Raw genomic sequence first — 26988 nt, 5'->3', positions numbered from 1 at the left:
ATATTTGAAATCCAGTGTGCTTATTGGTAGTACCATTTATTCCTTTATTTACCTTACTTACCTATTTAATTATTTGCTTATTTGCATTTCTTAACTAGGAAATTCTGATTTAGCAGAATCCATTTTCAGTGGGTGGCTGGGAAGAAAAAATACAGTCAAAAATAAAAAATGAGGTATAAAATTAGCAGACATTACAAAATATGTGCAGCAATTAGATATAGGTACAATCACTAAGTAGAAAAGTGAATAAGAATAACGTGAAATGAAAGTCATACTGCAGGCACCTCTAGGTAGGTATATATTTATGATAGCTACATTCATAAATTAAAATGTATAAATTTATGATACATAGATCTACTTGTAAATTGGACAGTAAGCAAACGTAAATTGTTTTCTAGATACACACTACTGCTGGTTTGACTATTTCTAATTAGATTGTATCTTGTTACAACTATCAAAAACACCAGGAAAGTGTTTTGTGTTTAATCTAATTCTACCTTTGTGCTTCAAAGCACATTCACCCCTAATCTGTTAATACTCTTTATTGTGTCAGAGGTTTGTTTACCTGAGAGACTTATGTTTTTTTTTTCCTAGTGAGAGAAGAAATGTGTTGCTTTTCTGGACATTCTAATTGCATCAGGCTTTATTTATATTTTCTGACTAACTGTGACGTTTAGTGTAGCTTTCAAATTGCCTTACATAACAGGACGTAGCAACCCATTTGGCTAGCTTGCTTTGTGCTGCATTCCCTTGCTGCACATTGCTACTGGACTGACCAGATCTAACTGGATTTGACCTTGCTACTAGTTCCAAAGCCCTCAGGGAATGTTTTTTTATTTAACCTAGTTCTGTGTACTTTTAAATTGCTCATCTGTTGCTAGTGTTTATAGTGCCAACATCTTATTCATTTGGGTCACTTTACGACTTTTAGGGGGAAATTTGTTAGTATTCTGAGTAGTCTACCTGCTTCAAGCTTAACATACATTTTCCCCTGAATTTCTATGTCTAAGTGTAGTTTATAGTACTGCTGCATTGGTCTGGGCTGATAGTTCGAATGGAATTTAACCTTGCTACCAGTTGCAAGGACATAAGGGATTTTTTTTCTTTAATCCAGTTCCATTTATGTAGGTTTGCAGTGCATTTAATGCTAATGTGTTAATATTTTTTACTGTGCCAGAGTTCTGTTCACTTGGGACACCTTTTTCTTGTTTATTCTAGTGGCAGTTGGAAAGTGCTTGTCTCAGGCTTAATTTACAGTTGTTTTTCAGACTGACTGTGACTTTTCTGTGGAGCTTTTAATTGCTTTATATCAAATAACAAAACACGGCAAAGCTTTCAGGTATAAACCCTTCTTCAGTGCATTCATTACAACAGTTAAAAACATAATGATTATATAGTGTGGGTTAACATCACATGACCTGCAGCCCAATAGTCACATGACGCACAGTTAAAAATACAACATATTTCATCTCAATTTAGTTTGCTGTAAAAACTTAAGTACAGGTTTCAATGTTACAACATCATTTATTCCTGGTGGTTTGTCTGCCTGTAACCTAATTATCCACTCATACTCCTTCAGCTCCAGTTTATTATTTATATCACCTCCCCTAGGTGTTACTTCAACTATATGTATAACACGAAATAAAAATCTATGTTCAGCTCCATATTCTTCTATATGCTTATATAAAGAATTAGTTCTTATTTTTCTATTAATTTCTGACTTGTGTTCAATTATTCTATTTTTTAATTTTCTTATAGTTTTACCTATATAGAGCGATGAACACTCAGAGCAGGTAGCCATATATACCGTGGTATTACAAGATGGGATGTTTAAATGAATGACTATTTTGATCTTGAATATCAGAACAACATGTACAGTTATAACATTTACATGTTCCTGTCTTTCTTTATAGCACAATTGCTGTTTCAGTGTTCTCATATTCCTAAAAGAAAAATAAGGTTTAGCATCTAATACTTTCCTTACATCCATACATGCCATCAGTATAAGCCAATTTTTTTGTATGACTTGTTGTATTAAATATGTGTTAGAATTAAAAGAGGTAACAAATCTAGTTTTCATGTCGTACTGTCTTACTTCACCCATTGTAACACCTTCAGTGTATATAGGTTTTATAGTAGTAGCCCTTTGGGCTATAGTTTTATGTTTACATTCCAGGACTAGCCTGCTGTCATAACCACTAGAAAGAAGTTCCTGTGTCGTAGATTCAAGTTGATTATTAAACATGACTTTTTCTGTATTTAGTCTGCTTACTCTGCCCAACTGTGATTTTTATTATACTCTTGAATACATGGGGGGCATGCATACTGCCGGAATTTAAGTACCGTCCTGAGTGTACTTCCTTCTGATATATACTGGTTTCAAAGGAATCATTAGTTTTGTGTAACATTAAATCTAGAAACACTATTTTATCTCTGGAGAAATCCATCTTAAAAGTTAAAAAATTCGTACTTTCATTCAGATATGCTAAAAAAGAATGCAACTGAGATTCAGACCCCTTCCATAGTAAAAAACAATCATCTACAAATCTCTGGTAAAATGCTATGTGTCCAGCAAAATTATTATCCTTGTTTAGTATGAATCTCTGTTCCCAAACGAACAGTACTAAATTCGCGTAGGTATTCGCTGTGGAAGTGCCCATAGCCATGCCCTCTTATACCAAGCTTATATGGGGTTAAATTCCGGCAGTATGCATGCCCCCCATGTATTCAAGAGTATAATAAAATCACAGTTGGGCAGAGTAAGCAGACTAAATACAGAAGAAGTCATGTTTAATAATCAACTTGAATCTACGACACAGGAACTGCTTTCTAGTGGTTATGACAGCAGGCTAGTCCTGGAATGTAAACATAAAACTATAGCCCAAAGGGCTACTACTCTTAAACCTATATACACTGAAGGTGTTACAATGGGTGAAGTAAGACAGTACAACATGAAAACTAGATTTGTTACCTCTTTTAATTCTAACACATATTTAATACAACAAGTCATACAAAAAAAATGGCTTATACTGATGGCATGTATGGATGTAAGGAAAGTATTAGATGCTAAACCTTATTTTTCTTTTAGGAATATGAGAACACTGAAACAGCAATTGTGCTATAAAGATTTTTGCATTTTAGGTGCGCCTAGTAGCGTAAAGACAGGAACATGTAAATGTTATAACTGTACATGTTGTTCTGATATTCAAGATCAAAACAGTCATTCATTTAAACATCCCATCACAAAAAAAGTATATAACTTTAATGTTAAAGCTACTGAGTGTTCATCGTTCTATATAGGTAAAACTATAAGAAAATTAAAAAATAGAATAATTGAACACGTCAGAAATTAATAGAAAAATAAGAACTAATTCTTTATATAAGCATATAGAAGAATATGGAGCTGAACATAGATTTTTATTTCGTGCTATACATATAGTTGAAGTAACACCTAGGGGAGGTGATATAAATAATAAACTGGAGCTGAAGGAGTATGAGTGGATAATTAGGTTACAGGCAGACAAACCACCAGGAATAAATGATGTTGTAACATTGAAACCTGTACTTAAGTTTTTACAGCAAACTAAATTGAGATGAAATATGTTGTATTTTTAACTGTGCGTCATGTGACTATTGGGCTGCAGGTCATGTGATGTTAACCCACACTATATAATCATTATGTTTTTAACTGTTGTAATGAATGCACTGAAGAAGGGTTTATACCTGAAAGCTTTGCCGTGTTTTGTTATTTGATATAAAGTGTTTATCTTCCAGCGTCTGTGTATATTTTGACTGTTGCTTTTTATTCAAGTAGAGCTTTTAATTGCTCCCAGGTTCCCATTGAAAAGAGACATTTGTGTCCTGTGGACTTTCACTCATTAACAAATGTTAAAAAAAAAATCAATCATTAAAACTGTATGATGACCTGTCAAAATTCAGCTGCAAGATTCTTAGTCCCTATTTAGCCTTATCTGCCCCTTATAATATTTTAACCAGTAATATAAACCAAGCAGACCCAATCAGAATCTACCATGAGAATTTTTAAAATAAACTACCTTGGTAGAATGCCAACATTCATAAACTGTATAATAAAATGCTAATTAAGGGCTATAATAAATTAAAATCTACCCACATGAAAGACCTTTAAACATCAGCAAAACTCTAAAAGTTACATGATTCATAGGGAAGATCAAAGTGGCAGACAAAATAAAATTTATATCCAAAGCATAGGATAATCATAAATCCTTCTTTAAATACATGGCAATGTTAAGAAATAGCATGCAGCAATTCTCTGAATTCATTGATAATTGTCACCCAATTTAACATTACAGATATCTCTAATATGCTTACAGATAAATTGTATGCCACTTCATGATAGAAGCAGGCACTGAAGTTACACAAATTCCAAAGTGACTTCCTCTGTCCAAGATTGTTATATAACATTTCCTGTCTACACTTTTTTTGCTATAAATAACAACCTCTGTTAACCTTGACCATTTATCTGGTTGCTTACTCAGCAGAGCCAACCCCTCTTTCTCCATCCCTAAAAAAAACAAACATTTAAAACAAAATTTTCCACACAAGAAGAAACTGCATATAAAACATCCCTCATACGTTCACAGTTAGAATAAATTTTAACATATGAGCCTGACAATTCAAAAATTCTGAAAATCAAAGTAGCAGAAGCTTACAATTTTCTATATTTATCAATAATTTTTCCATCTTTGTTGGAAAGAGTAGAATTTGAATCATCCAAGTGCTTAGCAGCAGTAGGATTAACTAAAGTTATTGCTACTGTGTCAAGTTTGGGATGAGTATAAAAACTTTAAAAATTGAGGAACTTAATTCATTCTATATGCATTTTTAGGGGCAGCTGGCTATCAGGAAATTTGCAGGCAGTGACAGACACATTCTTTAAAGCTGACAGAACTGGAGGAATTTCATTTTTACCAGCTCATAGTATATTCTGAGAGACTGATAAATCTCAGTGTTCTCCCACTGAAAACACCGTCACATTCTGGAAATAGTCTCAGAAAAAGAGAAGCTCCCACAAGGAGAATCAGAATTTGAGCTCTCAAGTCTGAAGCAGAAAACTGAAGAGAAAATCCGGTATATGGCCCTTCGTCTTCTTTTCTGAATTCAGAATATTGAAACTTCCTAAACTACTCAACTTTAATATAGGCACGGGTTTACTTTTGAGGTATAGAAAATTATTATTATTATGATGGTCTGTAAAGGACCTCTGCCTTAGATCCCATGAACTATGGACTCAACAGCCTAGCAAGCTTAATCTACAAAGCAAAAAAATATATCTGATTTCATAAGATCTAATGTAAAAAAATCTTATTTCTCTTTACCAGCAACATATAGTTTTTGTCAAAGGGAGATCATGTCTACTTAATTTAATAAGGTTCTTTGAGAAAGTCACTGAAGCTGTAAATAGCAACCGGACAAATTATGCAGGATAGCTAGAGCTGGCCAAGGCTTTGATACTATTCCCTATACTGCAATTATAAATAAGATTAAAGACCTAAAGAAAATAAGCTTAAAGACCTAAATGTCTAGTCTTATAAGATAAATAGCAAACTCATTGACCCATGTAGTTAAAGTAAATGGTATCAACTGAAAAATAAAGTGATTAGTGGCATTCTTCAGGGTGCAGTACTAGGAACTTTTCTGTTCAGCATCTACTTGTTCGACCTCCAAACAACTAACCAAGACTTTGTGCATACTAAATTTGCCAGTGATTGCAAGCTGTGTATTGTCATTCACTCAACATCCAATGCCACGTTATTACAGTTAGCGCTAAGTCATACTGACCCATGGTATATTAGATTAGGATTAAATTAAATGCAAAGATGTCTAGCACTGTCACTTATGGTGAACAAATTTCAGTGGAGAAACCATACTCACCGGATTAAGTAGCCTCACGTACCATGACAGTGTTGAACCCCTGCCGTTATACTTTGTTTTTTACAGACTTCTGCATAGTGACGCATGTCTACCATTCTGAGCTGTTAAGGACGTATCCTTCTTTGATCTCCACAGCTTCACAAAACAGATGGCTCCACAAACACTCAAACTAAAGACTCCACTCTCCATCAATAAATAAATAAATAAATAAATAAATAAATAAATAAGGTGTACTGTAATAAGCTTTCATCTCATTTAAAGCATAGTGACACTGCTGCTTTCTTTAAGGCAAACTTTGTTGATTAGATATGTGCCCATAAATTTATCCCAGACCTCACCTGATTTGCTTTCCTGGAAGCAAGTGGTATCCTTCGAATGTGTTTTGGCAAGATGATTACAGTCAGTGGATAGATTCTGCCTTGTAATTTCTATGAAGATATGAACCTATGAATCATTTAGAAATAATTGACAGTGTAAAATATTTGTAAGAAAAACTAAGTGCCTGTTGACATTTCAGACTGAATACAGCTGTCAGGAGTTGATCAATAAGGTATAATAGTCACAGCTGCATTCCAACATGAATCATCATGATGACTGATGCTAACAGGTGTTTAAAAAGCGTATCTGTGTTAGTTTGTATTTGCTAGACAGTTACAAGTGATGTTTAAAGGGTGATAGATTTATAGGCATGCAGACATTAAGCAATTTTAATGACTAGATGTAAGAACCTTATTTTGTTCCTTTAGATTACAGTGTATAAACAGGTTCAGAATTGTAGTTGTATGACTCGGACATGAGGCTCTGTGCCTTTAGCTTTACTTTATGTGATTATTACATCTTTTTAACTGGGAATGTCCATCTCCAATGTCCCATTCTCAGCACAGTTCTGAGGAGAAACTATCCAGCACAGGAAAAAAAGATACTGTGACTTACAAAACAAGCATGCTAAAAAAACAGCAATAATACAAAATGGGAAAATTATACCTAGATATTAAAAATCATAACAAATAAACGTCTGATATGAAAAGGAAAAAAATAGATCAAAATAAATTGATATTATGTCACGTTACATGTGAAGCAGCAGAGGTGTTGAATGCTGACAGCAAAAACACTCAAAGCAGGATAATCAACCACGTTAACTACATATAAATAAATAAGATATTCTGCTATGAAACTGTAGCAAGCTGCTTGCTACTTATATGTACATAGGCTCATAGGCTGTTACTAGGCTGTCAGCCTGACAGACATTTTAAACCTAGCCAAACTTTGCCCAAATTTATTAAATTATTAGTAACCTGTCAATACCCCCCCAAAATTTTACAGTTATGATATAGGATGCCAAACCAGTAGTAAATTTGTGCTTTCTCAACTATTGGTCCAAGTTACATCTGAATACTTTGTTTCACATGGATGGCAAGCCTGTTCCAGAGAAGGGACAATATTTGAGACACATACCTGTCTCTCTAACATGTCCTATTTGTGCTGCAGATGAGGTTTACTACTGTAACAAGTGGTTTGCTATAGTTAAATCACTGTACACAGCACTTCGGAAAGCAATACCAACAAACAGTTATGAATGCTGGTACCATACTCCTGTACAATCTGCACCTTGTGCCTGCTTACAGTTGCATACCCCTCAACTCACAAAAAAGGGTCTTCTCCAGTGACACTGCAGTATGCTGCTTGCTGTCGATCTCAGTCAGTTTTACAGTTAAATCACCATATTCAGCACTTCAGAAATAAATATCAACAATCATTTACAAATGCTAGTATCCCATTCCTGCACAATCTGCACCTTGTACCCCCTGACAGTTCCATACCCTTCAACTCATAAAAACGGTCTTCTGCTGTAACACTATAGGATGCTACTTGGTACTAACAACAGTCAGTTTGCTACAATTAAATCACCACACACACACACACACACACACACACACACACACACACAGAGCACTTCAGAAAGCAGTATCAACAATCATTTATGAATGCCTGCACTGTACTCTCATACCACCGGCACCTGCCAATTGCACCCCCTGACAACTTGCACCCTGGGAGCCACTCACCCCCCATCCTCACCTTGACCAAGTTAAAGTTCTGTTCTTCACTGTGGGATAGTATAATATCATCCTTGATTGTATGAAAGCAAGTAGGCTAAAACTAATTTGAGCAACTCTTTGGATGATGGCACAGTTGCAATTCCAGTTACAGAGTTGCTTGAAGTAATTTTTCTTCAGAATATTCCATAAATTATGGAGGAGTTTATTCCATAATCCATAATTTGAATACACTTGCATTGTAATCAGTTACCAAATGTGTTTCTAGATTTTGGGACAGCAGCCAAGCTCCCAGCTTATGACCGTAGTTCAAAAAGACATTGTTTCCATAGCTCTACACAAGGAAGTTCAGTTTGAGGAATACAAAAACTGTAGGTAAAATAGTTATATGGCTGTTTTAGTGGGAAAGCTGCAACCGATGTAGAATAATCAAGGACAGCCAGTGATATGTTCTTCCATGATGACAGGCACCGAGTCCTGATATCACATTATGTGCCTGTTCTAGTTTGTTTTGGAGAGTAAGAGAACATCCAGAACATAAAATTAATGGTTGTAAACATGAGTTTGCTACAGCAATCCTAACTTTATCAGTTATTAGTCTTAGTAAAGGCATTATTCAAGTGAAGGTCAAATTGTAATTTATTATGAAGACTGCCTCATGGACGTTTAGCAGATGTGAATTCCTCAATAGGTTAAGAATACAGTGCAATTATACTAAGCCTCAGAGTAAACAGAGGTGAGAAAAGCTCACTAGGGGATTAGCTAAAAGTTTCACTACAGTAATGGCACAGGCAATGTGATTTTTATCTGAAAACAACCTATGTGCAGCTTTGTTTGCTTTAAGATGTAAACCCAATACTAGAGCCAAGAATGAAGACAGTGAAAGCAAGTATTTTACATGCAATGGAAAGGAAAAGATGTTAAAATGAATAAATATTGTAATAAATAATGAACCTATTAGCTCGTCTTGTTTTCCAAAACTGATTTACAAGTTTAATATGTAAGAAAAAAACAACTGCACTATTGAAATTATAATGTGTAATTCTGAAGTCACATGTAATAGGCTAAGCACTGTATTGTATACAATTTTGGACAGGACCATGACAGAAAATTATCTTCAGTTATCAGACTCCAGAGAAAAAAAAAACTGTGGAGTCAGCAACATACTGGATAAGCGGGTATCTGTCACAGTGGTTAGGCATATCATTTATGAATACTGTAAAGAAAAGAGTTTCAGCTGTAGAATATTATGGAACTCCAACTTTCCCAGGCCGACAGGGAGAGAGAGCTTCATTCCATCTCACTGCTTGCTCTCTAGTGGTCAGATAGGTCAAAAACCAATTAGTAGAAGTGATTTAGACCACAACCGACTTAGATATATATAAGCCTAGAGTGACAAATGAGGTGTAAGACTTTGGGGAGGAAAAAAAGAATCATAGCAACAAATTTGCAAAGGTGTAATTGACTGCAAATGTACTTCATGGCATCTAGGAGAACATTGCTGGCACCACTGCAAGACCTGAATCCATGCTGGATGCTAGAAATAAGGATGTAATTTATTAGTCTGTAGAAGTCTGTGTTGCACACACTTCTCAAAGTGATTCTGATTTTTTGACAGTGGTATAAGGCAAGGGAAAATTTTCTGCAATTGTTAGTAAGACTGAATATCCATCTTTTTATAATAGGATTATTACTGTCTGTTTCCTTGAAGGATCTTTCAGTAATTATGGAAATGGAGTAGAAGATTTGTAAGAGATTTATTGTGGCATGCAAATGGTAAACAGTCCCGTGTTACTCCTCTAGGGTGAAGTTTTGTTTTTTAGAATAAACATATCATGCTCACAATGACTATATATGAGTGTGTATGTGTGTGTGTGTGTGTGTGTGTGTGTGTGTGTGTGTGTGTGTGTGTGTGTGTGTGTGTAAGATACAAGGAAGATCCCTTCCAAAATGAAATGCTGATATACATACAATTCATGAACAGGGTCATGTACATGAAAGGACATGAACTGTATACAGATGAACATATGGAACATACTCAGTGTTCTGTACCACTGCACACCATGGTAGATTATGGACCTACTGTACAACCTGCAGCTGTGGCATTTGTTGTGAGGACTAGAGGACTATGGGAAAGAAGTATCCATGGCTAGAAAGCATAGGTTTTCAGACACACAGGCACACATGTGCACTCTCACATGGATAAACACACACACACACACACACACACACACACACACACACACACAATTTTGGGTGTGGGAAAAGGAGGGCAACGAAAAAGGACCTTGGAGGCAGAAGAGTGGTTGTAGATGCACATAGTATAATAGGCTATGTGCAAAGCTTTCATTTGGGCTATGGCCTAGGACCTTTAAATCTAATTCTGCCAATGTTAAAGGCATATTGCAGGAGCAGGATGTGCACTTTACATGTATGCTGAAAAGGAGGTTGTGCCTTTGTATGTTCTGAATGAATAACATAATGCCCACTGATAGACAATAAACTTGGAACTCAGTATGGTATATAGATAAACTTTGAAGTGCATAAGTAGTGCTCTTCAGAAAGTACGTCAGCTCTGTGCACCATAGATTATGTGTGCACTAGTTTTGCGTGCCCTCGTACATCTCACTCAGGTACATACTTTGATAAGATCAAGTCCTGGTATGCTGCTTTTTATAAGTTCATATGTTTATAGGATGTTAGTAGACATGCTACCCAGGGTGCCATTGAGGTGTCTTGCTCAGTTTCCCAATTGCCCCAGAGCACTGTTTAGCTAAGTGATTTGCTCAGTGTCACTTTATAGGCCACTAGATGCTAAAGGAATCAAACCCTTAACTATAGCTTGTTAATATCTTAAAGTCTTAGTCCTCTATGCTAATAGATAGACTCATAAAATACGTTTGGATTTATTAGTTCACTCTGTCTACATACTATATACATTGTTTAAATAAGACAGAATTTATGTGGAGCTCATCAGGTTGCCAAAGGTAGGTTTGGTGAACTTAGGTCCATTGAAGTAAGTGGAGTTTATCTGTAACCATGGAGTCAGTATACATATATATATATATGTGTGTGTGTGTGTGTGTGTGTGTGTGTGTGTGTGTGTGTGTGTGTGTGTGTGTATCTATATATATATATATATATATATATATATATATATATATATATATATATATATATATATATATATGTATATATATATAGCTCTGGTTCAACTGAAGTTGGTTGACTCTACCTTTGGTCGACATCTGTTTAGCTGCCAAAATCTGATCGACTAAACAGATGATCAGTAGGGTTATGAGATTGTACAATTCTCAGGGTAGGGAAATATGCCATTTCCCTGAGATTGTGTGATCTCCGACTTAGTATATAAAATTAGCAAGGAATCTGGGGGGAAAGGGTGATTGCCCCCCCCCCCGAAAAAATTATTTTTTTTATTATTTTTCTACTAAGTTTGCCACTCGGTGCATTCATAGAAGTATGTGGACGTTTGCAAAGTTAACAATTTTTTTACTTTGTAAAAATCAAGATTTGGGTGTTTCATTCAGTTTCATACAATAACACACACACACACACACACACACACATACACATACACACGCACACACACACACACACACACATCACACACACACATATATATATATATATATATATATATATATATATATATATATATATATATATATATATATATATATATATATATATATATATATATAAGTTTGTGGGTTCTCCCCAAACTGGGGTGCATGGAGGCTTGTCACCTGCAAACATACTTTCCTTTGGATGTTTGCCAAAGGCAGTTTTGGCAAACATTTTTCAATATATTTATGTCTGCCAAAACTGCCTTTGGTGAGTCAACATGAATATGATTTATGCATTATATAAAGTGTTGTACGCTTTATTTTTTGCACAGCATGGGAATCAGAAATGACCTGCAAAGTGGACTCTGAACCAAAAATTTCACAGTTACAAGAAAAATTACACTTTCTCTATTACAGTGTATTCCTGTGCAAAGACAGAATGACAGTAAATTTTAACACATTTTCAAACAAAAAGACAAATGTTAATTACTGAATAATACAGTAGAAACTTTTCATTGTTATCTGGAGATTTAATTATATGCTTGGATCATTTGCTTAGTTTTTGTCAATGTTTTTTAAATGTTTCATATTCCTTTTGACAAGAGGTCTTAAGTGTCAGTAGGAAATGTCTTACATTTTTTTAACTAGGATTAAGTTGGTTTCTGCTCTTATGCCAGTGTTGTTTGAATTCTGCCCCAGAAAAATCTAATTTTTTCACACACATTTTCCTGTTTTACTCTTTAGGATAGACAACTCGAGTTGGGTCCCTACACTTCTTGTAGTCTTTTTTTTTCTGCCCGCAACGCAAACACTGGTACAGGGATTCTCTGTACTTGACTCTAGATCTTAAAACAATAACTAATTAACTAATTGAATGACATATTAATTAACTAACTAACTAAACTAACTCAAAGTCCAAGAATATTATTTCCAGAGAACTCTGCTCATTTGGTGCATATTCACATTTTTTCTTTCTTTGGTTTAACTTTTGTACTCAGCATATCGGTTAGTTTCAATCATTCTAAGTTATTAGATGTTTAACAATGTACTGCAGAAGAAGCATGATGTCACAAAAAGTGGCCCTATACTCTTAAGGTACATAAAAAAACAAACTTTTCTCTCTTGTTCATCTCCGTGAGATGGTATCTGCAACATCAAAGGAAACCCAGACTTTTAAACCAAAAATGTTGGAGTTTATTCTTGTGGTCCCTCATCTTCTCTCATCATAAATGTTATGAGTGGGCAGGTGACATGTTAAAGCAAAGGTGCTAAAAGTTTTGTACATGTGACTGTCACATATTTATAGTAGAGCACAACAAGGGTTATAACTGCAAAAGTCATTATATAGAGTAACATTTAGACCATACATTTATATTAACAATAATCTACATATACAGACATTTTCTATTTGAGTCTCAAAAGAAAAATAGATCACTCTGTCTTACTTAACTCTGATAATTCGCTCATAAGAATATATATCTACACCTAAACTTGGACCTTGCAGATTTAGCACACTATTATGCATTGATTAACATTGCCAAGGCCCTGAACTGTATTTTTGCAAAGAGATTACTAAATTATCATGTCACTCAACAGAAATAACTTAATAAATCACAGTTTAACAAGACAAGTAAAGGATTACAGCTGAAAACACTTTCCTGTAGCAGATATATGCTCACAAATTATTTTTACCATGCTAACAGTCATAGAGAGCTGTTTCAGAAATGATGATGGTCTCTTTAATATAGGAACAGGCAGGCTTGTTAGAGTTAAAGAGGAACAGCTGCATACAGGGAAGATTAGGGCTAGGCCAAAAGGAATCCTTGGTACATTGTAGAGGGTTCTATACATATAAGAAGGAAAAAAATAAGGCAATCCAGAGGTTATCCTTGTAAGATAAGGGAGTTGAAGCTTTAAAAGGTTCAACTCATCTGGATTCATCCTTGCCAGTGTGGAAGGAGAAGATATTTTAGTTTTTTCCTCTTGAAAATATGTTGGTTTATTCCTGTCTATTGGACTACAAAATAGATCTGGTTTGAAAGAAGGTTGCCAATACAATCAAAATCAATTCACTGGGCATCAGTAAACTTACTTAGAATGGTATTTACATGTTTATTTAATTCTAACCCAGCATCATCATATTAGCATATTAACTAAATACTGTTAATGTGAAACTGTTATGTAGTATGTGACCTATGGACATAATGATTCCTGTGATGAATTTTGTTGGAAGTGTTAAAAGTCAAACAAAATCAAGAACTGAGCTGTATCATTTTGGCATTTATAAATATTACTTGTAAGATGTGGTTCCTGACAGGTATAATTTCTTTTTGCAGCTGATGTCAATGTTATATGAGGGCACACATATGTATTTCCCAGGTATAAAAGTCATCACCAGAAAGGATGAAACAACTGGGAAAGAGTCGTGAACACAGCAGTACATATATACGTTTTCCTCATCAGAAATGGTGAAACTTGTGGAGTTCAACATATTCAAGCAACCTATGGAAGAATTTGCATGTTTGAAAGGAATAGGAATTTGATTGTAATTGATAATGGCTTTTGTTTACTTATTCTCAGAAATGGTAATGTTTCTCTAAGATAAGGTTTCCTACTTAAATGTACTAAAATATCAAGACAAAACACTGACATTTGCATTACATCTGTGGAAAAAATTCTGTTACAACTGACTTCACAGTATCAAGACATAATGAAATTTTCACTCTATCACTTCTTAGTAAACATTGTAAATTACTCGCTTTTGACTTACAGAAATTATAGTTAGATTTTCCCATACATTCTTGATCTATGTTGAAAAGATAAGAAATAATGCTTTGTTTTTGTTTTTTTAGTTATCATATATTAATGAAACAGGATAAATCTTATAGTTTCTGAGAACAGAATCCTTAGCAACAGCTGCCAATTTCAAAATTATTTTCTTGCCATTTACAATATAGAACTTGAGCTTCAAATGCTCACCAGCATAATTTTTATTTTTGTTGCTACTTACTGTAAAATACTAATATCCTGATATTTACATTGATTTGCATATTTTTTCTGCTCCAATACCTTTTTAAAGGGTACACTCATAATCATTGTCCTTTATGTCTGTTATTATATGAAAAAGTCTTTTATTACTAGTGTTAGACTTGTCACTGCCTAGGGGTGTTATAAGGCAGACACAACAGGCAGGGGGCCTCTACACCTCTGGGGGGCATTATTTACATAGTAACACACACCCTGGAGGGCATTATTGCACTTAGAGAATGGGCTGGCCGTAAATTTGTTGTGTTTTACTTACTTATTTATTTATTTTTTTTATTATGATGCAAAATAGTTCCTCACTCTAATGTTTCAGACTTGCTGCAATTTATGTAAATGGTGTTGGAGGAAGCATTTTACATCCAAAATATAATGCTTTTAAAAATATCCAGATATTTACTTTATTTTTTGGTCCCTTGCTCCTAGAATGTTTGGTTTGTTGCCAGTCAATGGAGATTAAAATAAAATAATGACATACATTTGAGTATCAGCCTTTATTTCCTTCAGAAAATTCATGATAACACAAATTCTGCTATTTAAGCAACTTTGTCATTTTATAAGAGCAGTAATTAAAATTTGTTCCTATTTTTGAACCTTTGTTCCGCCTTTATTTTAGGCTTTATCCAGATTTCTTCAGCTAAGCGGTTGAGAGGTATTCAACCCTCTCTACTGCTGCTGCCAGTGGTCAAGTGATCTCACTCTTTCTCATACACACACATACACACACACACACACACACACACACACACACACACACACACACACACACACACACACACATTTTGCACTTCAGAAAATGCATACTAACCTAATCCTATTTTTCAAGCAACTTTGTGATTTTATAAGAGCAATATTTCATATTTGAGCCCTTATTCCTCCTTTATTTTATCCAGATATCATGAGCTATGAGGTGGAGAGGTATGCAAACCTCTTACCTGCGGCTGTTGCCAGGGTTCGCTTGATCGTTTTCACTCGTCACTCTTTCTGTCTTTGTCACACACACCCAAACACAAACATAAACACACATGAACACACACTCTTCTGCTTTCATGAACTCAAGCACACATTCACTCGCACACACAAACAGAAACCCACACACACACACACACTTTTTTCCTGTTTCATTAATTTTTTACACTCACTAAACAGCAAAAGCACTGCTTAGTGAGCATAAAATAATGGCGGCCTTTAGGTTACTTTTAGTCCGAGCTCCACAGCAGCTTGATATGCTATGCAGCTTGATATGAGGAAAACAAACAAGTTCCACCACTTAGACAAAGCCTGTTACACTTAACAAAAAAAAAAACAAAATAAATAAATAAAGTTATAAAGAAAAAGTAGCTGGTAATACAGCACTCGATAAAATAACTTTATTTAATAGCACTAGTTACAAGAAATTTCACCATACAGGCTTCTTCGGGCTAAATGGTCTAAACAATTAGCAGCAGCATTTATATACTTGAATCCAATTAATTGAGAAGATCATGGGCCGGATTCACGAAGGCTTGCACGGAGTCTAAGAGTAGTGTAAGACTCCAGACAGCCAATATGTTTGCCGAGCGATCTAGGAACAGCCGGCAGAGGCGTGCATGAGAGCTCCTAAAACGACCCTTGCACAGACAGTGTTAGGTTATGCAAATTACCTCATTTGCTGCTGAAAGCTATGCAAATGAGGTAAATTTGCGATCCAGGAAACACTAACCTGTCCGAGTAAGAGTAGTGTTATTTGCAGAAATGTACTCGGTTGGTAACTGAGTACCGTTCTGCAAATAGCAAAACGGAGCAATGACAGCTCCAAATAAAGGATGCATCCAGTTGAGGAAGCATGCCAATGGCCAAATATAAGGCCATTGGCATTTATATGTGTTTCAAAATAATAAAAAATAATTTTTTTTCCCAGATCTCCGATGTTTAAGCGTAGTGCAGCGTCGCACAAACGTGCGGCACTCTAAAACCCCCAAAAAATAAATAAATAAAAGCCAAAAATAGGTATTTTATTACAAATATCCATCTGCCATGCAAGTGAATGTCAGGCTGAAGACAACATGGCTACTGAGTAGTGGTTGCTAAGGGGGGAAGCTCAGTGTGAGAGATGTAACCAAGCATTAGTAGGCAATCCTATGCAAATGAGTATAAGGATAGTGAATCCCAATTTTCCCTGCCATGTGAACCATGTCCATAGAGTGTAAGAGTAGGATTAGGGGAGTAACAGAGTAGTAGATAGGTGACATCATGAGGGGGGTATGTATCAAAGACTGTAAGCTTATTGGAGCAGAGTGGCATGTGTTTGCTGTGAGTTACTCAGGACTGGAAGAGGCGTGTCTACAGTTGGCTGAACTGAAACCCAGAAACTGAAGGCGTACTCTGTGGCTACAACCAAAGTTTCTTGCAAAGATGCTTACACTGCGTGCACCCGTGTACGTGTCTGTACACCCATCTAAGCCTGTGTGCACGTGTGTGCGCCCGTGTAAGCCTGTGTAAGGCTGTCTAAGCCTGTGTGCACAGATGTGCACCCGCCTAAGCCTGTGTAAGCCTGTGAAAGGCTGTGTGCATGTGTGTGCACTCATGTGCATGTGTTTGTGCTTATTTGCACGGTGCTGCCCCCTGTGGAAACAGAAAGGGAAAAGGAAGGAAAAGTAGTAGTAGTAAGTTAACCAAAGAGAACTAGCCGAGCTGCCAGGTGAAATCAATCAAAATCAGCCAGTTACACATGCAGTACACTAGCCCAGCCCAGCCCAGCACTTAAAACTTTGCAAACAACAGTCCCCCATGTTTTACTCAGAAACACTGCAACACTGCAGTATACAAAGAGAAGTGAAAACTTAAAAAGCTTAACTGAGAAAAAAAATGTTAGGGGCTGCCATTGCTATTACAAGGCAACATGTGCAAGATGCTGAGGGTGGTGCCATTGCGGATGTTGCTGAGCAACCCACAGTGTGGAGATGGAGAAGAGTGTACAGACCCAGGGTATCCTACCAGGGGTTACATGAGCTGGAGATTGTGGAGTGCTATAGAGTGGACAGAGAGCTCCTGCAGCAAATTGTTGAGCTGTGCAGGCCACACCTCACACACAGAACCAACAGAGGAGAACCCATCCCAGTGGAAACCAAGGTATGTGTTGGCCTAAGAATACTAGCAACAGGTACCTTCCAGAGACCAACTGGTGATATGATGGGGATTTCACAGGCATCAGCATCCAGGGTACCGCACCAGTTCCTAAATGCCATGTCAGCACATGTCGGTGATCATGTATATTTCCCCAATTCCCGTGAGGTATTGGCCAGCAATATGCGTCTCTTCCAGCAAATAGCAGAATACCCTGAGGTAGTGGGTGCAATTGACTGCATGCACATACACATCAAAGCACCAGCCGGTGAGCGGGGTAGGGCCTACATTAACCGCAAGGGCTTCCACTCCATCAACTGCCAGGTTGTGTGCGATGCCCAGGGCATAATACTGAATGTGTGTGCTGGCTGCCCTGGAAGCTACCATGATTCCCATATCTGGCATCTGACACAGCTGTACCAGACATTTCCCAATGGGGACATCCCTGACGGTCACCTAGTGGAGGATGCTGGATACGCATGGAGCCGTGGCTGATGACACCTATCAGAAATGCACACACACCTGAACAAGAACTCCATAATGAGGCACACGCACAAACACGAAATGTAATTGAGCGTGTGTTTGGGATGCTCAAGTCACGGTTCCAGTGCCTGGGCACATCTGGTATAGCCTTGCAATACTTACCAACTACATGTACCCAAATTGTCATGGTATGTGCCATGCTACACAATATGATCCTGTGAAAACAGCTGCAGCAGGAACAGCATGGGGCAGGGCCAAACAGCCCCCCACCATTGCCAAGGCCTGCACAGGCACAGCATGACTTGGAGGAGGAACAACCTGAGCCTGCCCCAGTAGGCAGAAGGAGGCATGCCCAGTATGCCTTGGCCTTGGCAAAGAGGCAACGCATAGCACATACACTGGCTTAGTAGGAACTCTGGAAATGATACCTCTCTCTGACTTGCACATAAAATAAAAGGGATGCCTAAATTGACACTACCTGTTTCCAAACATGTATAGGGAGTGTAGTATGTGCATCCAATATAGGCAGCCCTGCAGCACCACCGGAGGTATGATTGCCATGTTCTAAGCAATATAAAGCAGTGCTAAGCAGCATTTACCAATATTTAGTATATGTAAACAAAATTGCCCATGCTAACTAGTGCAATGTTGGGCAACGTTGAGCAATGTTGGTCAAGGTCGGGCAAAGTCGTGCAAAGTCAGGTAAACATGCTCATATTTGCTTTACTGTTCCTTAAGCAGTCTGGTCTGCCCAGCATGAAAATAAAAAGTAATGACAGGGCTTGAACCCAGGACACTGTGCACTATAGTCACAGTACTGAACCACTAAGCCATGATAGCATTTCAGTAGCCCAGACGCAGCAGGACAATTGTACAGTAATGCAAACACAAAGAAATGCTGTATCATGTCCCTAAAAAGGCATATGGGTTACCTCCCGCACAGGCCCATGCAGACAGAGAACATCAGGGCAGGCGGTGTGATGTGGGTTGTGTAGGCTATGAAGTTGCAATCTAATATACGTGACATTGGATGCTAGGATCTGTAGCACAGTAGTATGCCTCAAGTCAGTACGATAGGCAACAGTACAGACTGAAATGGTGTACCGTACACAGCAGTGCAGGCATAGCAAATGTGTATAAGTGTCAGGTGAAACCCTCATCCTATGTACACCCACAGTAACAATCAAGTGTGTCCCTGGGTAGAAATGTACAAAGAACAGCTGTCCCACCTGTATGTAGAAATGTTGATAAGTCTATGCAAAGTGTCTCATGGAAGCCCTGCAGGCACAGCATGATCCCTGTTGATCTATGACACAAAGGTGAGCCCTGCTGTAAAAATACAACTTGATTTTCCATACATATATGTATAAATGTCTATACTGGGCGTGCTCACACACTCCAACAAATGTAGTGGACGTCATTCAGCATCACACTGAAGGGTCATACTGGACATGCTCACACACTTAAAAAACAAAGCAAATGTCAGGCAACAACATACTGAAAGGTCATACTGGGCATGCTCACACACTTATGCCAAATACGGAGGTGATTATAAGGGATCTATGGACAAATGTGGATAGACATCTCTACTTCCAGAAACACATTCACAAAGTTGTCAGAAAATCATACTATGTGTTCACACAAACTGCCAAGGTCTGTTCATGTTGGTCAAAGGAGGTTCCCAGCACTCATCAGTCATCAGACCCGTCAGAGAGTACCACAACACACTTGCGATGACTCTGACTAGGCACATTCAGCAGCCAGAAAGACCACTGAAGTACCCTAACAAGAGGATTACTGGCCTCAAACAGTTGCCTCATGCAACAAGACTGAATGCAACCCAGTCTGTACTCTGTTGCATACTGTCTACTCAGGAGATCTCTGCCCAACAGACAGGTCCATGTCATGGCTACACTCAAATCTGTTCTGAGTTACAGCTCAATGGCACTAAATATACAGACCCAACTGATATTGCCAACATCCTGGCAGATAGGATCAGTGTTAACTGTACCCTCCTCTCACCCATGAAAGAGCACATCTCTATAATGGAAGACTGCAAAGTTGCTGTCATCACGGCTGCACAGGTAAAAAACTCTCCAAAGCCAGTATCACAGCAGCCATGGGACCAGATAACTTCACAGGCTGTGTTCCACACAAACCACAGAATGAACAGGCACCGCACTGACGTACCATGTGCAGTCATAGCCTCACCTCATGCTTTGTGCCTGTAGAATGGTGCACAGTGATGGTTATCCCACTACACAAGAGTGGAGACACCACAGACACCAGGAACTAGCGTCCCATTAGCCTGACGAGCCTGCTCTTCAAGGCCATGTAATGTATCATCATACAACATATAAACAATTACATTTGTAATACCCAAACCCTGGACCACAACCATGTTGGGTTTGTAAAATACAGATCATGTCACCTAAACCTGGTAGATGACATTGAAGCAATCAACAGAACCGTTGACAAGGGTAAGGTGATTCACACAGCCTATGTTGATCCTGCCACGGCTTACAACACCACCCCACAGTCTGGAAATATAGATAAATCCACTAAACTAGGTATAAATTACTATATCACAAGATGGGTTGCCAACAGGCTTACAGACAGAACACACACTGTGAAAGTAGCAGACTCCAAGTATGACTTTGGAGCAGTGATGAGTGCAGTACCACAAGGTCCAGTCCTGTGTCCTGTCCTGTTTAGTATCTACTTCCCTGAAGTAAACTTTGACATGGAAAGTCTGCGTCTACAGAAGTTTCCAGAGGACTGCAAACTAGGAGCCATAATTGTAAACACTAAAGATGTGGACATCCTACAAAAGGGCCTCACTGAGACAGATGGCTGTTGTCAAAGCCATGGGCTCTAGCTCAATACCAAAAGGTGCATTGTCATCCCCTTTGTTAAAAACTCTTTAGCCAAGAACTACAACATAGGTGGTAGTATACTTAACACTGAAAGTGTGACAAGAGACCTTGGGTCACAGGTGTACAGTGGACACAACTGTGATAATCACATCCCCACAGTAGTCAGGAAACCCTGCTATGTGGCACACCTCATCACAAAATGTGTCTCATGCAGAATAGAAGAGGACATTGTTCCACACTACTCATCACTCACTAGAACTATAATAGAGTACAACCCCACTTTTGCTATGTACCTCACAAGACAACTACAACAACTGTAAAGCCTGCAGCAATACCTCACAAAGAGCATTAGTGGACAGAAATACATGCCATACACAGACCATCTCAAAATGCTCCATCTGTACTCCCTTGCATATCACCTACTCAGATGTGTTCACTGCCTAACATACACAGCTATGTCAAATGCAGAGCTGTTGGACATGCTACACGTAAAACACTCACAATCCCTCTGACCTTCGTACCCAAAATCATGAGTGAAATACAAAAGGAAGGGGTGTACCCATTTACCTTATGGATACCCACACCTTCAGGTTAGTGGCACAGCATGAGGCCTTGGAGACCATGCAAGTGCAACTAATATTGGCCAAACCTGCTCATCAGATTGTAGGCTGCTACAGATCACCTACCTTGTCACAGGAACCTCATTCAGTATTCCTGAGAACAATGGAAAATATAAAGGTCCTATCAAACACCATTATATGAGGTGATTACAACTACCCAAACCTTGAGTGGGAGAATTACTTGTGTACAACGTCCTTTGCCTAATGTTTCCTAGAATTTAAAAGCTCTAACACCCTGGAACAGCTGGTCACCATGCCCACTAGGGGTGACACCATACTGGACATGATCAACACCAACATGGGGTACCAGTGTTCCACAACAGAGATAGAACCCTTGCTGGTGATATCAGATCATAAAGTAATCACACTGGACATCCACATCCTGCCCCCTCCCACCCAGTCAATGAAACCACCGTGAAGACATTTTCAAAAGCAAACTGCACACGTCCCAAGACAAAAGTGGAAAGTTCCAAAGACCTCTTTCTGTAAGATAATGGTATACAATCTGCCGAATCAGTTACAAGTGAATCCTATGAGCATCTACAGGGATGCAAGGATCGAGACATCACAAATAAAACCAAGATGCACTCCTCCAAAAATAAGAAAACAATTTGGTAGTCATTGCCCATAAATAAGCTAGACAACAGAAGGAGGAAACTAACACCTGATAGAGCCAACTACACTAAAAGAAAGGCATCACTGATCATTATTAGGAAGAAGCAATGATCGCTCATAAAATAATTTAAGGACACTTTCAAAAGACAAATTGCCAAGGACTGTAAGAATGACAACCACAAAGCCTGCGGTAGCTATACCAGACATGTAGGTGTCAACTTTCAAATATGCTGTCAGCTACTGACAAATGGCAAGGAATACACTGAACCAACTTTCATTGCCCACATCCTGGGGGACAAGTTCAGTGAAAACTTCCCTCCATCACCCCCAAAAGGGCCTGTGTCCATCACAGAAGGATGCAGAGCCCCAGACGTCATGGACATGCAGGTAAAGACAGTCCTCTCCAAAGCCAAGAACACAGCATCAATGGGACTGAATGGTGTCCCAGGCTGCGTCTTACACTAGGCCCAAAAGTAACTACACCCTCACCTACATTCACTGCCCAGACTCAGTCGTACCACAGGGTATGTACCCAAAGAATGGCATACACTAACAGTCATCTAGCCCCACAAAGGGGGTGCCACAACAGAACCTGGAAACCATTGCCCTATATGTCTACTCAGCCTGGTCTACAAAGCTATTGAGCAAATTGTCATGGACAATTGGGTACCTCCAGACACTGGACTGTACACAACCTCACCTTGTCAAAGGCAGATCCTGCCTCCTAAACATAGTTGACTTACTTCAAACAGTTACCAAGGACATAGATGGAGGTGAATGTAGTCCACACAGCCCACCTGGACCTCAACAAGGAGAGTGTACGCCATTCCCCACTCTGTCATCATGGACACGCTTACCAGCCTGAACATCAACAGCTATGTCACCAGATGTGTGGCCAAGTGGCTCACAGATCAAACACACATGTTCAGAGTTGTGCGTGCCATGTCTGACTCTAAGACAGTCACAAATGGCATCCCACAGGTCTTGGCCCTGGGACCCCACCTGTTTAGTAGACACTGCTCAGAGGTACAGGCAAGCATGGGAGGAGCATGGCTGAACACCTTTGCAGATGACTGCTAACTGTGGTCCATAATCGACTCTATGGCTGACACACACATCCTCCAGAAGGGGCTTACAGAGACAGATACCTGGTGTCAAAACAATGCCCCAAGAAGAATGCCAAATAATGCATAGTCATCCCCTTTGGCTAAAACAAAGTGCAAAGAAATGACCACATAGGTGGTACTCCAGTATGTATGGAGAAAGTAATGAAGGCCCTGGGGACACAGTTAGATAGAAAACTGTTCTGTGATGATCACATGGCCAAAGTGTTTAGACATTCCTTCTATGTAGCCCACCCAATGTCACCTAATGTAACCCGCTTTGTGTAGTCTGATGATGTCACCATCCTACAAATATACCTGTGGAAAAAAGAACTGACAACAATGTGTATAGTCTGTCATGTTAATGCATTCTCCTGTAGTATCATAAACCAGTTAGGTAGGGGTTTGAATCCTGCACTTGTAAAGTGTGTGTGTGCGATCTCTGTGGAGAGGAGCAACCTTTTTGGAGAGTACTCAAACACCTTAAAAGTGGTATACTAATCTTTGTCAGGTCTGATGATGTCACCATCCTACAAATATACCTGTAGAAAAAAGAGCTCATAGTAATGTGTATAGCACATCATGTAAATGCATACTCCTGTAGTCTCATAAATCAGTTAAGTAGGGGTTTGAATCCTGCACTTGACAAGTTTGTGTGCCATCTCCTTGGAGATGAGCAAGCTTTTTGGAGAGTACTCAAACACCTTAAAAGTGGTATACTAATCTTTATCAGGTCTGATGATGTCACCATCCTACAAATATACCCGTGGAAAAGAAAGCTCACAATAATGTGTATAGCGCATCGTGTAAATGCATACTCCTGTAGTATCGTTAAGCAGGGGTTGGAATCCTGTACTTAACAAGTGTGTGATCTCCTTAAAGATGCGCAACCTTTTTGGAGAGTACTCAAATACCTTAAAAGTGGTATACTAATCTTTGTCAGGTCTGATGATGTCACCATCCTACAAATATACCTGTGGAAAAAAGAACTCACAATGATGTGTATAGTGCATCATGTAAATGCGTACTCCTGCAGTATCAAAAACCAGTTAGGTAGGGGTTTTGATCCTTCACTTCACAAGTGTGTGATCTCCTTGGAGCGGAGCAACCTTTTTGGAGAGTACTCAAACACCTTAAAAGTGGTATACTAATCTTTGTCAGGCCTGTTGATGTCACCATCCTACAAATATACCTGTGGAAAAGAGAACTCACAGTAATGTGTATAGCGCGTTGTGAAAATCTGTACTCCTGTCGTATCATGGAGTAATTAGGTAGGAGTTTGAATCCTGCACTTGGTGAGTGTGTGTTTGTGCTCTATGTGTGTGACACTGGTGGACAATGGGTTGTGGGTTTTGCTTTTACTACTGTATGACATATCAGTATGACACCAGTATGTGCATTGCACATTTGAGGTAGCTGTGTAGCAAATACATATGCGTACATGTGACCTCTATGATTGCATGTGTGGGAACCCTGCTTTCTCCAAGAACACATCTGTCATCTTTTTAAGAGTGTGCTGCTGCTTTCCAGACCTTAGGTCACATCTGTATGCTTGTGACAAGGCCAGCCACTGCAGTGATCCCTGGCCTAGGTCAACTGTGTCACACACACTCATTACGGTTTCTATAGAATTGTGTGAGTGAGGGTTTATGGCCCAGGTATATGTCAGACCTGTTCAAATGCAGCAGGGTCTATCAATGATGGCTATTCATTATAGGTGTACAACAACCTTTGTGGATATGCATGCAGACCCCTTATTGCTTATGTGATCCACCGAGGGATTTAAACATACCTTTGGAAATGTGATTATCAAAGGAGAGATGACTTACCACTTTGTTGCATGTACACATCGGTACCTGTCCTTCATGTTGATGGCTACTACCTATGTGGTACTGTGGGGATACTAGGTTCCGTAAAGGTGGATGACTATGCATAGTTTGGCTTATAGCTTTACAGCATGGGTTTGACAACAGGTATCTGTCTGTATGATACCCTTGTGGAGGATGTGTGTGTCATCTGGAGAATGCATTATAGGCCACAGTATGCATTACCAGACGTGGACGGACATATCCCTACTGTGATTGCTTGTACCTAAGAGAGCTATATGCCAAACAGGAGTGGTCTCAGTAAAGGGTGTAGGTGAATACCACTGGTTACTGGCATAGTATAGTACCTGAAGGATCCAAATGTTGCTGTGTGTCCTACATCTGTGTGTCAGCTGTCAAGACATCATCTAACAATTGGTTATGTTCAGGCTGTTGAAGTTATGTATACTACCAGAATACAAAACAATGACAGATAGTAACAGTATCATCCACAGCACAGTGTTAAACCAGGTCATACACACGTGTAGTCAGGTTCCGGAATGTGTGTAGTACAATGCATATTGGCCACCAATTGAAACTATGGAGTGTTGCTGTGTAATACAGGGAATGTCACCCTGCCCATGTGTCCACTATGCACGTACATGCAGACAGTGCACCTCCACCATGTTCACAAATGTACACCTGCAAATCTGTGCTACACACGTCCCATGCATACTGTCCACTCTCTAACACATACTGCCAATACTACACACATCAGCCAAGTGGCACGTGGGTGGACAATACACTATTTTAACTAACACTGGTGTAAACAATACTACAATGATAATCACAGCTTTAATGCATCATGCCTGCTCAGCTACACCTTCAAGCATATCATTACACTCTACTGCTGACAACATGGTAACATTGCTATACTGCTATAAAGTCTCCCTGTGCATCAGCACCATGGTAGCCTATTCCTGCATCGATGTTACAGATGATAGGAGGTGGCACAGGTTTCATCATATGCACAGGGTGTGTTGGTTTGCCAGAGGCCTACAGTGAGCCATCCAATCGACATGTGTGTGTGTGTGTGTGTGTGTGTGTGTGTGTGTGTGTGTGTGTGTGTGTGTGTGTGTGTGTGAGGGGCAACAGTACTGCTATGGGCCAATGTTGATGTAATGTGTGCGGGTATGTGATAGCCCTAGGTGTCTGGTTCATGTGTGTGTGTGTGTCTGCATGCACACAGTTCCACCATGTGGCTGCCATATACAGGTATTTGTGGGACAGCCACAGACTGAACCTGCCAGGCTTTACAGATCACCGTCTCTGGCCATGGATATGGTACCTGTGCCTGGCAGGGGTGCTACTGACACTATCAGGCACTAAGCCAGACTGGGTACTATCCCCAGAGGTAGATGGATGTACACTGGACCCAGGTCCCTGCTGGGACTGTCCAGAGCCACGTGCATGTGGTCTTCTAGGACAGTCTATGGACAGCCCACGCCCAACATTGCTGGGGAAGGTACTGGCACTATGGGAGCGGCTGTGACTTGAGGGATGTCCACAGCGACTTCCAGCTGCTGATGTTGCTGGCATATGTCCACATCGACGTCTCACCCATCCTGCACTGTCCTGACACATGGACATGACATTGTGGAGGACATCTAATGTCACATCCCAACATCTATCCATGACCTCAGTGTAATTATGGATGGCACCTGCTAGGTCATGGATACTGTCAGTTAAAGTGGTGTTATGTGCCCTCTGTGCCCTTAGTCCCTA

The 26988-nt window shown here is 39.1% G+C and overlaps 1 protein-coding gene across 1 annotated transcript in view; it reads left to right on the top strand.

The window, feature by feature from the left end:
* LOC122809287 (deleted in malignant brain tumors 1 protein-like) overlaps positions 1-14869 on the top strand; it is a 471120-nt gene extending 456251 nt beyond the window's left edge. Inside the window, exon 6 of the mRNA XM_044080667.1 lies at positions 13891-14869. Coding sequence (XP_043936602.1) covers positions 13891-13983 — 93 coding nt within the window. The 3' untranslated portion in view covers positions 13984-14869. The remainder of the gene's footprint in view (positions 1-13890) is intronic.
* Positions 14870-26988: the final 12119 nt, after the last annotated feature.

The sequence above is a fragment of the Protopterus annectens genome, chromosome 1.part1 (assembly GCF_019279795.1).
Source record: "Protopterus annectens isolate FY-2018-M chromosome 1.part1, PAN1.0, whole genome shotgun sequence".
In the NCBI taxonomy this organism is placed as follows: domain Eukaryota; kingdom Metazoa; phylum Chordata; order Ceratodontiformes; family Protopteridae; genus Protopterus; species Protopterus annectens.
The sequence above is the reverse complement of the archived record's forward strand: the minus strand, read 5'-3'. Positions and strand labels throughout refer to the sequence as shown.